Source organism: Dreissena polymorpha, chromosome 16 (assembly GCF_020536995.1).
Source record: "Dreissena polymorpha isolate Duluth1 chromosome 16, UMN_Dpol_1.0, whole genome shotgun sequence".
Classification (NCBI taxonomy): Eukaryota; Metazoa; Mollusca; class Bivalvia; order Myida; family Dreissenidae; genus Dreissena; species Dreissena polymorpha.
The window spans coordinates 32,727,514-32,748,616 of NC_068370.1; the positions used below are offsets into that span (position 1 = coordinate 32,727,514).

Below are 21,103 nucleotides of genomic sequence, written 5' to 3' on the forward strand. Positions count from 1 at the left end.
CCTTGTTATTGTTGTAATCGATTCAGTTAAGCATGTTTTTTCTGAAAAGGTATCTTTTTTGTGTGCTTAAAATGTTCGATTTTACATTGAATTATATCAGTAAATTTTTTAATAAAATGTGACCTCTGGCAACGTATCGTTTGTTGAGTTTTTGTAACACGTGTTATCAACACGATATGTGTACCGTGTATATTTGTGTGCATGTTTAAGCAAACAGTCGTATTTATAAACGTAATTAAAATGATAATTAAATGCTAAAATTGAATAATGATGCTAATACATTTGTTTTTCATATTTTAATTAATTCAGACGCGATATGTTTGCTTTCATTTTTGTGTCAAATCTGTCTCTATTTGATGATGTTTTCAATCTCAAATACATTAATTAAAGTATTTCATTACGCAGTGGAAACCGATATGCCATTGTTATTGTCATTTTTGTCATTTAGGTATATAATGATGAATGTGCTTTTCAAACGTGGAGTTGTTCAACAACCTTAATTTGATATATTATGGCAATTTAAACACGGCGTAATGCCATCAATTTTAAATTGACAAAAACAAGAAACAATAAATAGTTATGATTGTTTAAACCTATTTGTTTAAGCTCGATTGCATAGACCGACTGATGACATCGTATGGTGTTTTTACTTCAATGCCAATAATTGAATAACTTCCAAACAGTGTATCAAGTAGTTAGTATATAAAACACTTGTGTAGTTAATAATTATACTGTTCTTCAATTTCTGTTTTTTTTAACTACACAATTTAGTCGATTGTTTTACTCACGGTCATAATTTTGATCTAGTAAGTATCAAGGTACTTTAAGAACTCATCATACTTTTACCACGGCAAATAGCCGCTACGTTCAGGTTTTATAAATAATCTCCAAGAATACGTAATGTCGTCGTAATGCTCTTCAAGAAGTTCCCATGAATTAATCAGGCAGTCACACGGCTAATAATTCGATCGACTAGTGAGACATGTTTAATGCACGACTTTAAGAACGTTTTATATTTTTACCACGGCAAATATCCGCTACGTTCAGAGTTGATCTTAGGTTTTATAAATCATTTCCAAGAATACGTTATGTCGTCGTTATGCTCTTCAAGTAGTTCCCACGAATTAATCAGGCAGTCACACGGCTAATAAGTCGATCGACTAGTTAGACATGTTTAACGCACGACTCAAAACACGGCTTTATGTCATCCGCTCGACTTACTAAGTCGATCCCAAGAAAAACACATGTTGGGACGAACGCAATGTACACACTGACATAACAACTTGCTACTGAGGCATCACCAGGTGTCATGGACAGTGTGCGGATTAAAATTAGAAAAAAAAGTAATTATTTTACCGACTTTAATGCTTGGTTTGAATCGTATTCCGTAATGTGTGATTACGCAACGCTTTATGCGCAGTTGCTTTTTTAAATTTACAGTTGGGGAATTAAGCTTTACTCGCAATGCCATTTGTAAACATTCTTGCGCACGCAAAGTCTCGCACGGTCGCAGGAGAAGAATTGCATATGCACATGAAGAAGTAAGTGAAAAGTTGCACGTGCATATGTGAGGTGCTTCACGTGCGCGCGTGAAGACCCGCACGTGTGGACATTAACATGTTTCGGATGTCAACACAATGACCGTTCTATTCAATATAAATCTACAATATCTTATGTTTTATTCAGGTCACCTGTGAATCAGATCAAACATGACAAGTTATAAAGCCATTTGATAATGACAAGATAATGACAAGTTTCATTTAAAAAGCATAATGTTTCGTACACGATTTGCTTGTATATTACTATAACATGATATATGTAAAACTAAGTATGGACCTACGAAATTACGTTATTTTTTCATTATGAGTTGCCTGTTTATCAATCTGGCACATTGCTTGTATATAATTATGGAACCGAAAAAAAAAATGGATATTGAGCTAAAATTACTGGAATAAAACACTGTAACTCTTAATGTAGCTCCTGTCTGGTTTATATCGGGAGATCGGTGACTGTGTACGATGTACATCTATATTCAACGAACTTACATCTATTGATCCATATAATCGCCGTATTGCGTTATAAGTTAATATGTGTACTTTAACGAAACTTTCAATAAATAAACTATCAACACAATGACCGATCTAATCAATATAAATCTACAATATCTTATGTTTTATTCAGATCACCTGTAAATCAAATCAAACATGACAAGTTATAAAGCCATTTGAAAATGACAAGATAATGACAAGTTTCATTTAAAAAGCATAATGTTTCGTACACGATTTGCTTGTTTATTACTATAACATGATATATGTAAAACTAAGTATGGACCTAAAAGTAACGTTATTTTTTTCATTATGAATTGCCTGTATCAATCTGGCACATTGCCTGTATAAAATTCTGGAACCGAAAAATAATAATGGATATTGAGCTAAAAATATTGGAATAAAACACTCTTAATGTAGCTCCTGTCTGGTTTATATCGGGAGATGGGTGACTGTGTACGATGTACATCTTTATTCAACTAACTTACATCTCCTGATTCATATAATCGCCGTATTGCGTTATAAGTTAATGTGTGTACTTTAACGAAACTTTCAATAAATAAACTATCCTTAACAACATTGAACACTTTTTAAAATTGCTAATCGAACCACACAGTAGCACACTAGTCTCTTGATTTTGGCGTAAATATTACGTGCATGAACTTTTTATTGCTTGATATTAATCAAACCTTTAATTTGAAAGCTACAGCGGCTGCGGTCGACACTTTTTGATTAAACCGCTTTTCCAAAAATACTATCTTAAGTTTAATAGCTTGATTTGTAAGAATTCGTGTGTTGTATAATTATGACATTAAATATACACGGAGAAGACGCTACTAATTCTCGGTTAAGTAATAGTGTTTAACTCATCAAAGCATTACACACGTATTTGTTTTTTTAAGAGGATCAACGGTAAAAAATATTGGACATTAACATAGACTATTATATATGCATATAGATACAACTTGCAAGTATAAATAAATCGATCGTATGTTCCATGCGTGGAACATTGCGAAACAACTAACATCAAAACCACTATTTTTCGTTCTAGCTGTGTGCCTTCGTTTATGAAGTCATCCTGATATAATGGAAAGGGCAACAGGGGGTTCATTTTGGGTTATAAATCAGCGGAGCGTACGTTACTGCCTGAATACCGTAAATACGTCATACACATGTTATATTTATAAGCGTGAATAATGTTAATATGCGTCTTGTTTATAGAACAACAGGTAGTCGATGGTGGAATTCGGAAATATTTGATATATAACCAGAATAATGTAGGCATGAAAAGTACATTGCTAGCCTATATACAATTTATTTTGAGACAGATATTTACCTTTAAATGACATTCAACACCTTCTCAAAGATTATCATGGATATAAATTTTCATTTCAAACGCGTCCAGTTTTTCTTGCCGACATGAGTGCTGGGAGATTGCATATTAATCGTCTCATATAACACATCAGTATCTGAATAACACATCAACAACTTTCATTACAACTCTCGCCATCTTATAATGTTTATTCGCTCAAGAATAAACAGTCTTATTCAACGCAAACGCTATTTTTCTAAGGGATCGCCGAAACCCAAACCCCAATTTTATTACTCATCCTACCAAGTCTACTGTAACACATAGACTCGTCTACTAAGAACAAAACCACTGCCCGTGCAGATTGTCGGTCTTTTACTAGCTCGTCGCATCACAGGGTAGGTCGCGCTATGGTTTACAAGTTTATATTTCCTTTAGCTTTGGAACACGACGAGGTGTAAGTCGCATTGCTTTTATTACTGTTAAAATAAAATAAGTCGCATTGCTTTTATTACTGTTGCTTTACCATGTTGTCTCATTGCTGAGTAAGTTGCATTCATTGATATTAAGAAATTTATTTTCATGTGCTGGTCGACCATCCGAGTATTAACTAAGTCACTCATTTATGAATTATTAAATTTTTGCACGTGGTCGTAAATTTTTTATTTAACTCTTTTCCAATGAGCACATCTATTTATTTTTGTCGCATGATTGTACGTTTTAGTATATAAAATGGTTGTGTAATTTTTTTAGCTCTTTTCATATGAGCACCTTTTGAGTTTGTGTCGCTTGTACATTTTAGTATGTCAAAATAAGTTTTTATTAACAAGACGATTGCATGGTTTTATAAGGAAGCTGTTCGTGTGTCGCTGGTGGTCTGTTTGTCTTGTTGGTGGTTTGTTTGGTTGACTTGTTTTAGCAAAGCTTAAATTCTACGTTAACTTTAGTTTTGCATTCCATTGCAATCGTTGTTTACAACATTGTTCGCTTTCCGTTTTTATTAATAAGATTATTTTCATGGTTTCATTTTTTTTTATTCACAGATAAATAAAACTTTCTTTGTGCTCTTATCATTTGCTGACATAATTAAAGCAGTGCAGTTGATGACTTCATCACGATATTTATTTATTGAGCTGTTATATTGGTTTCAGTGCTTGACATTTATCGGCTTATAAATTGTATATTGCCATGCGACCACGACAGAGAAAACGTAGATTGGAAGTTGCGGAGGCTTTGCGGGCCATGGACACTCCGGACGTCGGTCCACAAGCGGGCACAAGCACGGACCACGCGGTAGTGGAACCTGCCCCGGCGTAACCAATGGAAGCCACTAACGATCAAGATACCAAAGATGTATGCGTCTCATAAGGGGGTGGCGAAAGATGTGATGTTTCGCATGGGATGTTAAACATGCTTGCTGTCTGATCGTCAATAACAGGTTGTATACTTTTTAATTAAAATACTGCGCTTCTCCGCGGCAGTTTTATTTATTGTATATGAGGAGGCTCAATGGCTCTATGTTGACATTCTAAGTAATCTATCGGGCATGTACTTTGGTCTTTTACTTGCCATGAGGCTGAGCGAAATTCCACCTAGTACGCTGACATCATTACGCATACATGTTCGATTCTGTAAATTGCTTATAATATCAGAACACAAATCCTATTTATGAGATCAAATCTGTTAATTTTTAAACTTTGGAAGCATTTTACAACGATCCTTCATTCCGAAATGTCAACCTGTCTTTAAGTCCGTTAAAATAATTTTAAAAGACATGGATGTCTTTAACGAGCAACGGTGTTCTTTGCCTATGGACCCAGATATGCCAACGATATAGTCAGGCTAAGTTGTACTCTCCCGCTGCTGTGTCGTATGTTAGAGGTGTTTGTATATTCGTATCACCATAGACCAGATGGTACTACTTTAAAGAACAGATTTAACGACGCATATATGTTTTTATTAATTGTAGGTAACCCTGAGTCATACCTTATTTATATATATTATATGTTTTGTTAGTGGTTGATTTATATTTTTTCTCACTATCCACATTCCTAACTGGACATTCCAATGGCCTGACCGGAAATTTTAATTTGTGGTCAAAATTGCTTTTGCGCAACTCTGAACTACCAGAAACAATATTGTGTTTAAACCCTGTGAATCGGTGAGAATGGTTTCAAATAAGGTGCGAGTACAGGTATTTTAAAAATGAAGGAATCCGCAATCAAGTGGTCGTTATTTAAATTATTCCAAAAAATAATATATATGCTGTTTGACCCTATTTCCGGTGTATACGAGTAACCGGTGCAATCCGTGATATCCGAATATCGATGACGTCAGTTGATTTGCATACCTAAAATTTATGTCAGTGCGCTTTCAAAACTTCCCGCAAGTTGTCAGTCTACTTTTTGATCAAGAATGAGCTTTTACAAGGTAAGTTAACAATTTTTTAATTCAGTACCTGTTTTTGCAACAAAAAATCCATACCCATGACACTTACATCCATGGATGTAGTTTTTAATAACTAAAAATCCGATGCAGAAGTTTGTCTGCTAGCGTCCATAGATACAGGTGTCAAGCTAAAAGTCCCCGCGTAATAAGTCTCATGGAATGTTTATTTCAGGTCTAACAATTCCTATGTCTTAATATTGTTATGCCCAAGGATCGAATGATCAGGGGCATATTGTTTTTTGACTCTATGTCTGTCTGTCTGTCTCAGTGTCTGTCTGTCTGTCTGCCTGTCTGTCTGTCCGTCCCACAAACTTTAACCTTACAGTAAAGTTTTGCAATAACTTTTGCAACATTGAACATAGCAACTTGATATTTGGCATGCATGTGTATCTCATGAAGCTGCACATTTGGAATGGTGAAAGGTCAAGGTCATCTTTCAAGGTAAAAAGTCAAAAAATACAATCCAAAGCGGCGCCATAGGGGGCATTGTGTTTCTGACAAACACATCTCTTTTTGCATTTATTTTTTAGTTTCCATTAATTGTCCAAATGAAGAGGAGACGCAATTAAGATCCTAATCAGATTGTGCTGGCCTACAAACAAGTAATGGAAAGTGGGATGTCAATCTACAAGGCTGCCAGGGTGTTTGGGGTTCCCGAGAGTACCCTAAGAGACAGGCATTTAGGTGTTGACCAACTCCCTAATCATGGATCGAAACCAATTTTTACCAGAGACGAAGAAAACTTGCTAGTCAACCGTCTTTCATAGATGTCGAGTATTGGGTATGGGTATTTGAGGCAGGCTTTTTGGATATGGCAAACGAATTTGCTGTCATTCTAGGAAAGAAGAGTCTAGACGATCCAACTTTTAAGGGGTCATGGTATGATGGCTTCAAAAAAAGGTGGCCTGCCATCCACCTTGCTAAGCCAGAGCGCCTTGGGTTGGTAAGGGCAAAGGCCACATCAATGGAAGCAATGGACAAGCATTTCACAGAACTAGAAAAAAGCTTATATTGAAAACGGACTCAAGGATCCCTCAGAAAGGATATGGAACATTGATGAGTCCGGTATATTGATGAGGCATTCTCTACCCACAGTATTGTGCCAAAAGGAGAATACTCCACAAGCAGTCACCTCTCTAAGAGGTAAATATGTTACCAAAATAGGTTGTGGAAATGCAGCTGGCTCTTTCATCCCACCTAACTACATATGTCCTGGTAAGAGGTGGTGTGATGACCTTTTGAAGGACACATGTCCTGGAGCAGGGGGGGAAATTAGCGAGACTGGCTGGTCTAATTCGATAACTTTCCAAAATTATTTAGATTACCGTTTTCTCAAGTTTGTAAACACTGCTGAAGGCCAGAATCACCTAGTTATTTTTGATGGACACAAGTCACATGTCTCATTATCACTAACAAATTGGGGAAAAGAACATGGAATTGTTTTTACATTCAGCCACCTCATACTTCACAGATGTCACAGCCTTTAGATGTAGCTTGCTTTGGACCAATGAAGTCAATCTACAATCATGAATGCCAAACATTTATGAGAGAACATCCTGGATGGACCATAAATCGATATATTGTTGGTGAATTATCTTCCAAAGCATACCTAAAAGCTTTCTCTCCCAACAATCTAATAAGCGCATTCAGAAAAACAGGCATTTTCCCCCTTTGTCGGAAAGAAATATGTGAAATGAAAGTGATGCCCTCTGTAATTTATGCAGCCTTTGCAAAAACTATGCAAAAAACTGGAAATACTGGAACAAGTCCTAATGAAACAAATGCTGAACAGTTCATTGAAAGAAAAACAATAGTGGCTGTTAAAGCTGCCGCCTCAAAGAAAAGAAAATTTTTACCATCTGCCATAATATGAATTCTATCTTCTGCTAAACATGCAAAAATCATAGCAGCTTAACAAGTTAAATCAAAGAAATCCCTTTTCAATCAACAGTTGCCACGTCCAAGTTGTTCAAAAGAGAACGCCTGACCTATAAGTCCCAGCATAAGTGATTTATCTACAAATGAAGAAGAGGAGGAGGAACTTTGCTGCATTTGTGACAAGAGAATGCCACCTGCTGTAAACCTGGCTTTTGTTTTGGAGTTTGCACAATGGGAACAGTGTGATAGATGCTCTCATTTGACTAATCTCAAATACTGTACAAAAAAAGAGTTGTAAGGCGTGAGTCTGTTTTTCTTTGTCCGCATTGTGATCCAGAAACAACAATCTAAATTTATAAACTTCGGTTGTTAAGCTTTAGGACATTTTTAGTTGGATTTGTTTACTTTAAGTTGATTTATTGTTCAATTATCATTTTCTAACAATAGATTAGTGCCAAATAATATATATATGTCTTGAGAGGAATAACGAAAACTTATTATTTTGTTGTAAAAAGCAAACACTTTAAGTTCATAATAACGACTTTAAAAATTTATAAACAAACAGTTACCCTTTACAGACAGTGTTTACAAGAGATCATGCTCCCAGGGCGACTTTATAAATGCACCGGTTACTCGTACAAGTGACCTTCAACTTCACTTTTGCAGACGTGTAAATGGAGCCGTTTTACATGCATTTATTGCCGTTTTCTTCAATATTTGGATTATGGACGATTATTATCGATTGATAATATAAAATGCAGGTAAGCAGTATAATTTCAATATCTTTTTGTAATCGATTAATATTAAGACCACCGGTAACTGGGTCAAGCAGCCTATATATAGTGATACAAATGAGTAGCATTAGGAGTGGCGATACTAACGACGATGCTACATGATACTGATTGACGTTGATTTTACAACGATGGTGTTAAGTGACTAGTGATGATACAGATACATATTAGGTTGTTAATGTCATGATGAGGATTTGTCAGTGGTCTTTTGATGATCATGTTGATCGTAATGATGGTGTCAGATGATGATTAACAGTGATGATTATGGATATTCAGATTATTATTACGATTGGTGATGACTAGATTTGGTTAAGATATCTCTAAATGTTTGATGACAATAACGTGTTATGAATATAAATGCCGGCTGATAATTGGTTATGAATTAGATCAGGGGACTGGTGATGATAGCGGTGGCTTAGCATTACACGTTTAATTTGAATGTTGATGATGAAGGAATTGATGACGTCAATGATGACAAGGTCGTCTGTTAATGATGAAAAATGAAGATATGATAATTGATGAATGTTGATGCCATTTGTATAAAATGGTTAAAATGACCGATGACTGATGTAAAAGAAAGAGGATTATATGATGATTTTTATTCAATGATGTTGTTCTGGATATGGTTCTTGTAATCCATTGTTGTTTCGTAACCGGAGCCAAGAGAAACTATTTGCGTTTTAACGTTTATTCTTTGTTAAATTGTACACAAACACAATAATCGGGAAATGACCATAACTAAAGGATAGAGGAGTAACCATTATTGTACAATTTTGCATGTAATGCTATTTTTCAAATTGATCGAAACTGACCTGTCAAGTAAGTGTACAAGATAATGATGGGAAAGGTTAGTTTAAACCTATTTATTTTGGTTCATTTTGATCGAAGGCCTGGGACTTGTAAAGACGTTGTCGAGGCTGTTTCCTGGGCCTGGAGCCGGTGCTTGGTGTCTTTGAGGGAGATCTGGGGATCGCTCCCGTGGTGGGGATCGAGCCCGTGACCTCCTTAGGGCTAAATAATTATGGCACCAAGATTTAAGAGTGATTAAAATGTGCATCACGATTAGGGCGCTTTATCTTCATACTCAATTATGTGAGAAAGCGGTTGGGTTTTATCTCAAATGTCCTTTTCTTATCATTTTATTTGCGATAATGTTCTGATCTGGAAGCGGCACTTGCAGATCACGCTATTGTTTGAAATGTTTTTACATCGTCAGACAAGTTTAAACAAGATGAAAGTAAAGGTTTACACAAATCTTGTTTTTTGACTATTGTTTTTTCTACAGGCCATTTATCATGTAAAGAAATTTAATGCAGATCTAGTCCGATTGTAAACATAAACTTTATTTCTTTTTTATCTTTTCTGTACCATAAATGCTGATACAAAATCTGATGTTGTATTACAACTAGAATCACATTGGGCTATTCAAAATATAATGATAACGATCTGGTTAAGTACAACGATCATTGTTGGATCGTACTAAATTCTTATTTGCTTTGGGTAGAAAACCCGATGACATGTCTCTTCCGGAACTGGGACTTAATCCCGGAAAAACCTTATAAAGATAATGTTTCATTTACACAATATAATGAGAATAATAAGGAATAATGTCGATAAGGATAATGTTGAATAATTGTATAAAGCGCTCGAGCTCAGAGCATGTCTGGTATTTCAAATTATAAAGATACCGATCTGCCAAATGGCTTATGGTTAAAAACACGGCGATCACCTTTGGCTTTAAATAAATCCATATGTATGGTTCTTGGTAGAGAAACCGGTGCCGGGTCCTACCGGAACAGCGACTTAATCCCGGAAGAACCTTATAAAGATAATGTTTCATTTACACAATACAATGATAATAACAAGGAATAATGTCGATAAGGATAATGTTGTATTTATTGTATAAAGCGCTCGAGCCCAGAGCATGTATATTTTTTCAAGATGATAAAGATGGCTTATGGTTTTGTGATCACCTTCGGCGACCACCTTTGATCAAGGTGATCACCTTTGACTTTAAATAAATCCATATAATGGTTCTTGGCAGGGAAACCGGTGACCGGTCTCTACCGGACCTGGGTCTAAATCCCGAAAGAACCCTATAAATATTTTGTTTCATGGCTTGTACTATATAAGGACGTGCAGAATAATGGCGATAAGAATGAGAAAGTCAACATATTCTATAAAGCGTTCCAGCTAGGCGGGTGTGTGCGGGCTTGTGTCGCCGCAGTTTGTTTTGTATATGTGTTATGTTGTTGATGTGATATATTTTGTTGTTGTTGTCGTCATTCTATGTATTTGTTGTTTTTTGCATGGATTATGTTACAAGTGCTGCTGGATGCGCACCGACGCACTAGCCTTTTATTTGAGCAAGGTTGCGTTTTTCCAAACCCGATTTTAATTCATTGTTTTTGCTTGTCAAGGCTTGTGTGTGTTCGTGGCCGCTGTGTTGCGGAAGGCCCACTTCCTGCGGACGTGGTCCTTTTTGGCATAGTTTCCACGAACACACTTCCCGCTTGTCACGGGGGATAGACCTTACGTACTTAAATTTTCCGCCGTTCTCGGGGAAACCTGAATGATACAATTGATCCAAGCCTTGACATTATAATGCCAAACCTTAAAGATAATAAATTGCGTAGTTAAACTGTTTGGCGTTTGTCGTTGAATAATAATGTTTATTCGCTCAAGAATAAACTGTCTTATTCAACGCAAACGCTATTTTCCTAAGGGATGGCCGAAACCCAAACCCAAATTTTATAACTCATCCTACCCAGTCTACTGTAACACATAGACTCGTCCACTAAGAACAAAACCACTGCCCGTGCAAATTTTCGGTCTTTTACTAGCTCTACGCATCACACGGTAGGTCGCGCTATGGTTAACAAGTTTATATTTTACCACCCGACCACCCACTTAATTTTTATTGTAACACGATGCTTGCCAGATTTTTGTTATATTCCAGTGTTGTCGAGAATTACGAGCTCCATTAGAAACCCACATCGTCATGGCTGGGACTTAACAGCGTACGGCACACCGTCAGTCTGTCCAATGGTCTACTTAGTTCGGCCCCCGACGACAGGTTCATGCGTAATTGACTGTACCAGTGTTAGAGAATTTGCTAGACTTTGATCAGTAAACTTTTACTTTTTGATATTCCAACTACATTAATAACTCCAGTGTCCAAATCTACATGTTAATATAGGTTGTTTTCGGGTACAGTTTTCCAGAGTTATTTTACATTCAGTGAAGTTTTATCTCTGGTTTTTACTCTGACCTTGAAAACACCATTTTAGGATAAAGAATAGAAGTGATGTAGGCATAGTTTCCACGAACAAACTTCCCGCTTGTCACGGAGGATAGACATTATGTACTTAAATTTCCCGCCATTCTTAGGGGAAACTGTATAATACAATTGATCCCAGCCTTGACATTATTATGCCAAAATCTTTAAGATAATAAATTGCGTTGTTAAACTGTTTGGCGTTTATCGTTGAATAATCACATCCGCACGGCTTATGCACAATGCCACGTCCTTCTTAGGCAGTGCGAAGCATTTTGACACAGAACGCAGCGCATGAAAGTATCATCAACAGAGAGAACTACCGATTTGTATACATCCCAGTTAACGATATGGTCTATTATTATCCCACTTGGTTAACACGAAGATTCTTTCTTTTTCTGACCGTTTGAATTAATGATGTATTTTGTTATTTTTGACGTCATTTCCGCATAATAAAATAAAGCTTACAACCAGTCGTACATAAAATTAATAAATTAAATCGGTATATGAAATGTTGAAACATTTCAGGCAGTTATGGACATATTTTGATGTGCACATTAAATTAAATCATATCATTTTGGATCATCTTGCATTCAATCATGTTTTACTATCACTAAAAATCGAACGTAAAACCATTGTTTGTTTTTAATATGTTGGTCGGAGCTCCAGTCTGTGACAATCTGATACGTGTTTCTTTTAATATTAAATCAATTTACAGAAATAAATTATTTTTTTTTGTATTAACGACATCAACACACTGTACTACTTACTGTTTATTTAACCTCAGTTGCCAACGAATCTTTAGAACGGGGTTTTCTGATCGCCTCATCGACACATTATACATTACTTCATCGCTGCATGTGTGCCATCATGTTTTAGTTGCTCGTTCAAGACTTGAAATGTAAACACTCGAAATATAAATATACGAGAAAAATAGTAGTTTCCAAATCAATTATCAGTAGCCTTAATAAACTTATTAGTGGACAAATTCCAAACGTGTGAACCATAACCTACAATAGGTCTTACCAAGTTTGATTTCAGTACGTCATACGTGATATAAAATATTTAAAAAAACAACATATAAAATCAGTAACTATAAAAAATAATTGTATCAATTATTGTATACGAAGGCATAAGGTTTTTCTTATACGAGCAGTGATTATAAAATACGTGTACTTTCGTTAACGTATGCTAATGGTATAAAAAATATACATCTGTATCCGTTTCAGATGTGTGGACTCGTTTATTAACGAACACAATGCAATGGACTAAGCTTTTTTTTATAATAACTAAACACTTAACCAATCGATAATTAACACGTGGTTTACTGAAGGTTTGTACTAACAAATGTAAGCATTGGTTTTGAAATTAAACGAAATATACGGGGTTGGTTGCAATTATGACACCATAACTTCACCGAAGAGATATCAATCAAAGTAAATGAAAAAGGCATCGTTAAAATTTCAAATACTTAACACTAGATATTTATGCGTAGTATTTTTATTTTATTTTACTGGTTTTAGTATCAACAAATGAAAGGTGCTCATTGTACTCTTAAATCATATGTCAGAGATGTAAACAGTATTTTGTTCTCTTCTCTTATGTCATAGAACCTTTAATTCGTCTTCGACACAATAAGAATGTTTATTTTGTAAAACAACACGCTGTAACTGATACTGATGTGGTATTTCACACAAAACAGCATACGATATTAATTGGTGTTTTATGTAACTTTTTACTTCTGTTGACGCCTGATCTGAAGTTCTTTAATGACATGTTTCGGCATGTGGAGTGACACAACACCGCCAAAATTTATCAATTGAATGACACATGTTGTCACTTCTTAAATGTTTAACCTTAAATTATGCATTACGCGAAGAAAATTCAATACGTACCGCTGTCATATTTAGTCATATTTGTGTGAAGAAATGCAAAAAAGCAGCCACATTAAAAGCATATTTTTTAACTTAATGCTTGCAGCAAAACATAGTTTGTCAAATGTTCAAGTACAACAAGTAAGACAAAGATCGGACCATATCTGTGAAAGTCACATTGTCAAAAGCTTTATCAGTATCGTTATTGTATAACATTGTATAGGTTAATTTAACCATTCGTTACCGATAACTCGATATTAATTATTATAATGATATGATTAAATTATTAATGAAACCTTTATTTGGGACAGCAATTATTATGCAGTAATTATTTCGACGCAATCATCAGTGGGCAAATCGACGCTATCATGATGCGTTTGATAGTCAGGAGGGACTAAGCTTAGACTAAGGTGGACGTAGGAATACATTTAAGGCAATGTTAATACGTCTGTTCAGATAGCGTACTGACATCATCCTTCTGCGTCTAATTGTAATTCTGGTAAAATCCCAAAATGTTCATGCAATAATCAATAATATTTGACCATATATGACTTTAAAGAAACGATTCACCTTTAATGTTTGACATGACGTTATAATTACAACTTCTGTCACATTCATATAAATGCTGCACTGTGATTGGATATTATGTTCACGTGACCGGTTTTTCATTTTCCGATGAACCCACATCGTATGCAAATTTAAACATGAATATTCATGGCGCTACGTTCTCGTCATAAACAAGTTGCCAAAATGACGTTATGTTTTTTTTTCGCGAAACTTAATGGCGTTGTTTTTATTGGTCGATAGCGAAATGACGTCATATTTTTTGCGCGAACTTCAACGATATACCCGTTTGACGGAGATGAAACCGAAACTGAAAATGGATTCTTACGCTAGATTAAAATGGACTTTTATGACCCTTATCACGATAGAATTTCAGCTTTAAGATCATTTTGTGTTGTAATTATAAGAATTGAATAGCATTTTTCTGCATTTCATCGGTGTATGAACTGTCGGGAAAAATACGCCTTATTTATCATAATTTTCCCGACAGTTCATACACCTATGAAATGCAGAAAAATGCTATTTTCAAAAGCTACCTCTCACATGTTCGAACATACCCGTTGTCAACTTGATTATATTTGCGGAAGGCATTTTGGCAAAATTCGTCCCGATTAGTATGCGTAAGCTATAAATCGTTAGTAGTTTTCCCGTTGGTGCGTGTGTTACCTATTGAAACCGTTACACTGAGAGTATTTGTTGGAAAACTTGAGGATGTTCGTTAAAGTGCGTTTCTAAACTTTAACGATTTGGAGCGTATTGTGAAGCGTTCTTTGAATGAAGTTATGGTTGTGTAAGCTATCGATTTGTGATCAGCTTATTTGCATAGTTTTGCATATCAGGCGAGCGAGAAGGATATTCCGTTTGATTTAGGGCACGTAGGATGAAATATTATCTGAAAATGACATTTGTTAATTATGTTCAAGTCTATTGTTGATGTTTTGGTTTGTTCCGCTCGTCCTCACAGCCATTCGTGTTATAATAAGACGAGCTCAGTTTCAAGAATATCCAATTCAATATAATGCAAGCAATATCGAACATTAACATTCTGATTAACAATGAACAATTATGCCGTGCATCAATAGAAAGTTTACTTCTTATTACATAGAAGTTTTTGCTTTCATTGAAATATCAGTTTTTATTGAATGCTTAATCGTGAATTGCGACACAACTAACACCCATTACGCACTTACTGTTTGAATTAACATCATGTTTATAACACTAATACAACTTTTTCTCTGCTATAATTTGCTCTTGTAACTCGTATTTCCATTACTTTGACGAAATCACAACATCGAGAGAATAACAGTGAAATCCATACTTAAATGGGCAATAATACACATTCAAAGATTGTCAAAATAAAATATTTCCAATGTGTTGTCATAGTTTCAATATTAGCCAATTAACAATCTACATAGCAGGGCAAAATAACGCAAATGACTCAAACTGATAACACAGTTTTCGTTAGTAAGTTGTAGCATAAGAAATGCGAGTCACAAAGGTCACGGTCAGCTGTTCTTTCTCAAATGCTTTTTTTGTTTTATAATTCTTTATTGTACATTTGTGTACATTTATCCATTTAAAGCATTCAATGACATACTTTTAAAATTGCCGAAATCAGTGAACAAGAACCTTTAAAATTGGGGTTTCAAACGTCTTTTTACATAACGCTTCAATAAGTTTGTTAATTAATGTTCTGTTTAAAGTCCACCGTGATAGATGTTGAAAGGTGTGTTTAGTTTTTCATTTTATTAACCACTTCAGAATGTACTGCGTGGACTTTTTACTATTACCTGAATGTAATATTTGAATTGTTAACCACTTGTCAGTCATCGTATAGAATAGTTTAACTGTTATATTAGATAAGCAACAGACACTCCGATAGTATGTAAGCAAAGCAAAGCGAAACATGCGTGAACAACACACTGTTGGAGTATTCAAGAAGAAACGAAATCCCCGGGTCAGTCGTATCGGAAAAGTTTTAAAGCAAAATGTCCCATTTTAAATGTAGCTAGTCACGGACCATCGTCAGCTAGCTGGGATATTTATTGCCGCATTATTTGGATCTGGCAATGAGTGCCATCTGATAATGCCATATCATTACTGTGCTTGGATGAGCAACACATTTTACCACTGGAACTTTGTCGCATTCGTGATTTACCAACATTGTGTAAGATTAAACCATTGTTTTTACATTTGTGTTTGTGTTATATTTAATCAACTTTTTATTTTGTATTTATTAATCTTATTCTTATTATTTTTATTATATAGCAATAATAATAATAATAATAATAATAATTATAATAATAATAATAATTATTATTATATAATAAAAATAATATCAATAATATCATGTTGATCAATCACTGCGTTATACCACACAACCTTATATTATAACATGAAACACAAACTTTAAATCTTCTAAAATATATAAAGACACATTTACATGTATACGTTTTGCGTTTTATCTTTGTTCGAAATTAGAAATTATAATGATTATTGTAAAAAGAATGATAATAATAATGATAATAATAATAATAAAAATAATAATAATAATAATTAATTATTACTATTATTATTATTATTATTATTATTATTATCATTATTATCATTATTATTATTTTTAAAATAATCATTATAATTTTCTATTTAATTATGATTGTCGGTTACAGTTTGACACAATATTATTTTGTAATTTAACGTAATATATGTTCTTCCCTGTGTTCCAGTTTGAGACGAAGCAAATCTAATTCCACCCCTGCTTGACTGGTCAAAGAAAAACCAATTCCACTGCCAGACCGGTCTGTCATCATAAATCAGACGCTGTTCACACATCATTCATAAGCCTTAGTCAACACCGAGGCAACTGTAACTGCTACGATCAGATGATGCTCTGCACAGTTTATGTAGCTTTAATTTTTTAAACGAGAAGTACCAACTTTTTCGAATTTTATCGAATTAGGATGTTTGATAAGTATTATCGGAGCGAAGCAGTCTTTATAAAGGAGTTCAGTAATGCAGAATTATACGATTGAAAGTGTTTGATTGCACAGACATGAATACAGTTGTTAAACGAACCATTGCCGATTCACGTTTTTTTATATATTGTATTGATTAGTAAGTTCATTCAAGCTAATCAAATTCAAATTCTTATGAAGATAAATTACAAAATCTACTCGATGTGTTGTTCGTTTTTTACGGTATGTTTGACATTTAGTTGGTTTAAATTAAATGGAAACATATTATACAACATAAACCGGGGGTAATCTGTTATGCTCCTTGAGTTAATATAATATATATATATATATATATATATATATATATATATATATATATATATAATTCTATATTATCAGCTATGTCATTAAACACATAGGGGATCTGTCTCTTTTTTATTCATATCTGCAAGAAGTCACAAGTGTGCAGGTGTCTGATTTGTACCAATGTCAACTTTGTTAATATTGTTATTAGTGTTATTAGAATCATTATGATCATACAACAATACACCCAATGCACAAACCATACAGAAGGTTTCACAAGCTCATGCAGGAAGTTTATACATCAATCTTCAACCCAGTGTTAATACAAACAGAATTCAGATGGATTATGCATTGCTAAATCTTGGTTTAATAAGCTTTGAAGTACTGTAGTACTTTTTTTAATCGTCCAAACAGGCGACGCTATTCCTGCTCAACATATACAAACAGAATTCAGATGAATTATGCATTGCTAAATCTTGGTTTAATAAGCTTTGAAGTACTGTAGTACTTTTTTTAATCGTCCAAACAGGCGACGCTATTCCGGCTCAACATATACTTAAAAACAAATGCAAACGCACTCTTACCACGACAGATGTAATACCTAATAGCATTTATCACTTTGAACAGAAATCCAACATGCACGATGACATTCGATAATCTAAATTTATTCGTCTTTACATAGTAATTGCATTCGTGGAAAACGTCTACAAATGTCAACATATGTCAGGTGCATGAGTTTGACTAATGCTATTATCCGATTACATCGGTGAACGGTACAAACACAAATTTATCATTATACACACGATGTTGAAGCAACTGAAGAAACGCCGATAGGATTTTCTTATTAATTTTGCAATTTCCGTCACACAAATTGCGATCCCGAAACGTCGGATTTCTTACCCTAATTACACCACGATCATTCAAAAAGGACGAAGTTACCAACGTGTATTACAATTACATCAAGTACAAAAGGTCCATCGATAATGCGATAACAAATACACCATTAAAACAAATATAGGGGAGTACACGTGTGTTTGTAAGCACACATTGGTCTGCAGTAGTATAGCAGTGATAATCCATGGAAGCCCTTATTAAACTTGTTTTTCGCCCATAAATATATGTAAATCAAAGTATCACGTCACACATTCATATTCATTAATTGTCCATTTGTCAAAATCGATGAAGCACGTACTTGCTGTCTATACGAGGTGTGATTGGCTGGAAACATACCAAACGCGATCCACAACAGTCGTTATGGTCAGACTTATACCTGAATTGTTGGAAAGTTTCCTCACAAAGCAGCACGAGCTGATTCTAATCCATCATAATGATTTATTATAATGATAACAATATTACAATTATGGTAGATAAGCACGAATGTTATTGTTTTCTTTGTTTATCTATTTAAATGATGTTTCAATAAAACGAAAATCTACGACCATGTCCCTTCAAAGTATTCGCACATATATAGATTCTTATAGTATGAAAATCTGTTAACGTTTCGATTTCTTTTGAACATTTTAAAGATCACTTTTGAACGATCATTATTAAATGAAGCAATTCACTTTTTGTCAGAACTTGCAAGTTAAATTTAAAATATATAACAAGTGAAATCTACCAGTATTTTAATTTTGTGATGGGCTCCACGAATATCATAATTCCGAAATAAGTACAAACATACGTTGCCAAAACAAAAACAAACCACATATAGCTCATACTTTGATTTGTTATATCCATATCTGCTAAGTGCAACAGATACGTAATGTATGAAACTTTCAGATTCTACAAACTGTATTCTCTTCTAGCGCTTCGTTTGCCGTATCACACAAGTCGCCTGATTGAGTTAAAATTAACGCTTATTCGGATTCGTCAATCATCTGAATTCCTCGGAAATAGTCTATAAGTAATTAAAGGATAATTTGCCGAAAATGTATAAAAAGAATCTTATATAACACATGTTGTGTTCTCAGAATTGTTTAAGTGCCCTTGGTTTTTATAAGTGGTATCATGCTATACGACTTAACACAACCAAATCGTTTGATGTTATTTATATATTTACTTACCAAACAGATCTTGTTGAATTTTCACCAATCGTTGTAAAAATAAGGACCAAAGCAAATCTACAAAAACAATGTTAGACAAAGAAATGTGTTGTTTTGTTTCGGAAACAATTTGCAATATGAAAACGTGGTACAGTAGAAATGTCTTGTTGGAAACTGTTTTTGACTATTTGACAATCAATTGTTTTTTTTTTCTGAAATTGTGCATTAAAATATGTATTGCTATTATAATACCGGTTTTGTAGAATATACCGAATATAGATTTGTCACTTCATCACGTGCCACGGACATGTATACTACAGTTTAATTTTGCATATTTTTTTCTGAGTGATGGGAGCACACATAATCATGAACATTAAAACGTTGGTGAAGAAGTTATCAACCAATCTCTGGAAATATCATACATCGATTAAATCACGTGGCTTTATGAGCAAAGTTTCCCTTATAGTTTAATTCCGTATTATATCCGCCAAAAGGAAACAGGTTATATTGTTATTGATTTGTGTTTGATCGCTGTTGATTTGTTCGTTAGTTAACAAAATTACGGAAACATTGGACAAAATTACTTTGACGTTACTTCTTACGTACAACTATAACGTGCTGCCCGACAAGCTAAATGTATTAAGTACGACTTACGAACCGTATTCAACAAACCATATGTGCAACAGATTGATAAATACTTTCCAAGCTTCATTTTCTTATGTTTAAAAAGACCTAACACTAACATGATCAATATGGGAAATGCAAATAATTAGCTTCAAATAAACATCACCGGGGAAATATTTTCAATCTGTTATGATACTCAATAAGTTGTATGTAACCATCTGTGGACCTATAAATAACCCCGTCTTGTGTATTTAATGTTAAATACATGTTTTCGTTTGTTATAATACGCATACACAGTTACTGAACATTTTATGTAAATAACCGCTAGCGATGCGATCTATTGGCGGAAAGAAATGCTGCTAACAATTTCTAAAGGATGCTCTAAGCGGATTGCCACTACCGATTCACGCTACAGTTTTGTATCGTAAATATATTTTTTATAATAATATTAGTTTATTAAATCACGTTTTTTTTTCCATTCGGAACACTAAACGCGTTGTGGCATCAAATTAAGAACAGATTGTAACCGTTTGATATAAATGTGGAAAATATGACACACTTCCAATCCGGGTTACTTCAGAAACTTTCGCAGTCGGATATTTCAATGTATTACCAAACAACCCCCTCGTGGAACTCTTATAATTTGTTTGATTGTGGACAATAATCATTTAACTTGGTATGTCTATTAAAGGCAAGATCAATTTGTGTTACAGGCCGATAAATGTTGTACTTTTATCTCTCTCTGTTCGTTTCTTTTTAGTATACTTATGTTTTACATAATATATAGAAAAAAAGATAAAATATCATATAGTATTTAAATAAGCTTCAGATATTAAAACGTTTCACACATAGTTTTAAAATTTCGTTTTTGTAAACTAACGTTTTATGGTACAACTGATGTGTATATACATTGCTTGCTGCGCTTTATCAATACTAACAACAACAAAGTTATACATTTTAGAATATAAACACCACTTATTAAAATTTTTAACTA

At 34.2% G+C, this 21,103-nt stretch overlaps 1 protein-coding gene across 1 annotated transcript in view; it reads left to right on the forward strand.

Moving 5' to 3' along the window:
• The window catches only part of LOC127861753 (prostaglandin E2 receptor EP4 subtype-like), a 75,103-nt gene that overhangs the window by 39,543 nt on the left and 14,457 nt on the right, over nt 1–21,103 (forward strand). The window contains exon 4 of the mRNA XM_052400433.1: nt 6,642–6,745. Coding sequence (XP_052256393.1) covers nt 6,642–6,745 — 104 coding nt within the window. The remainder of the gene's footprint in view (nt 1–6,641; nt 6,746–21,103) is intronic.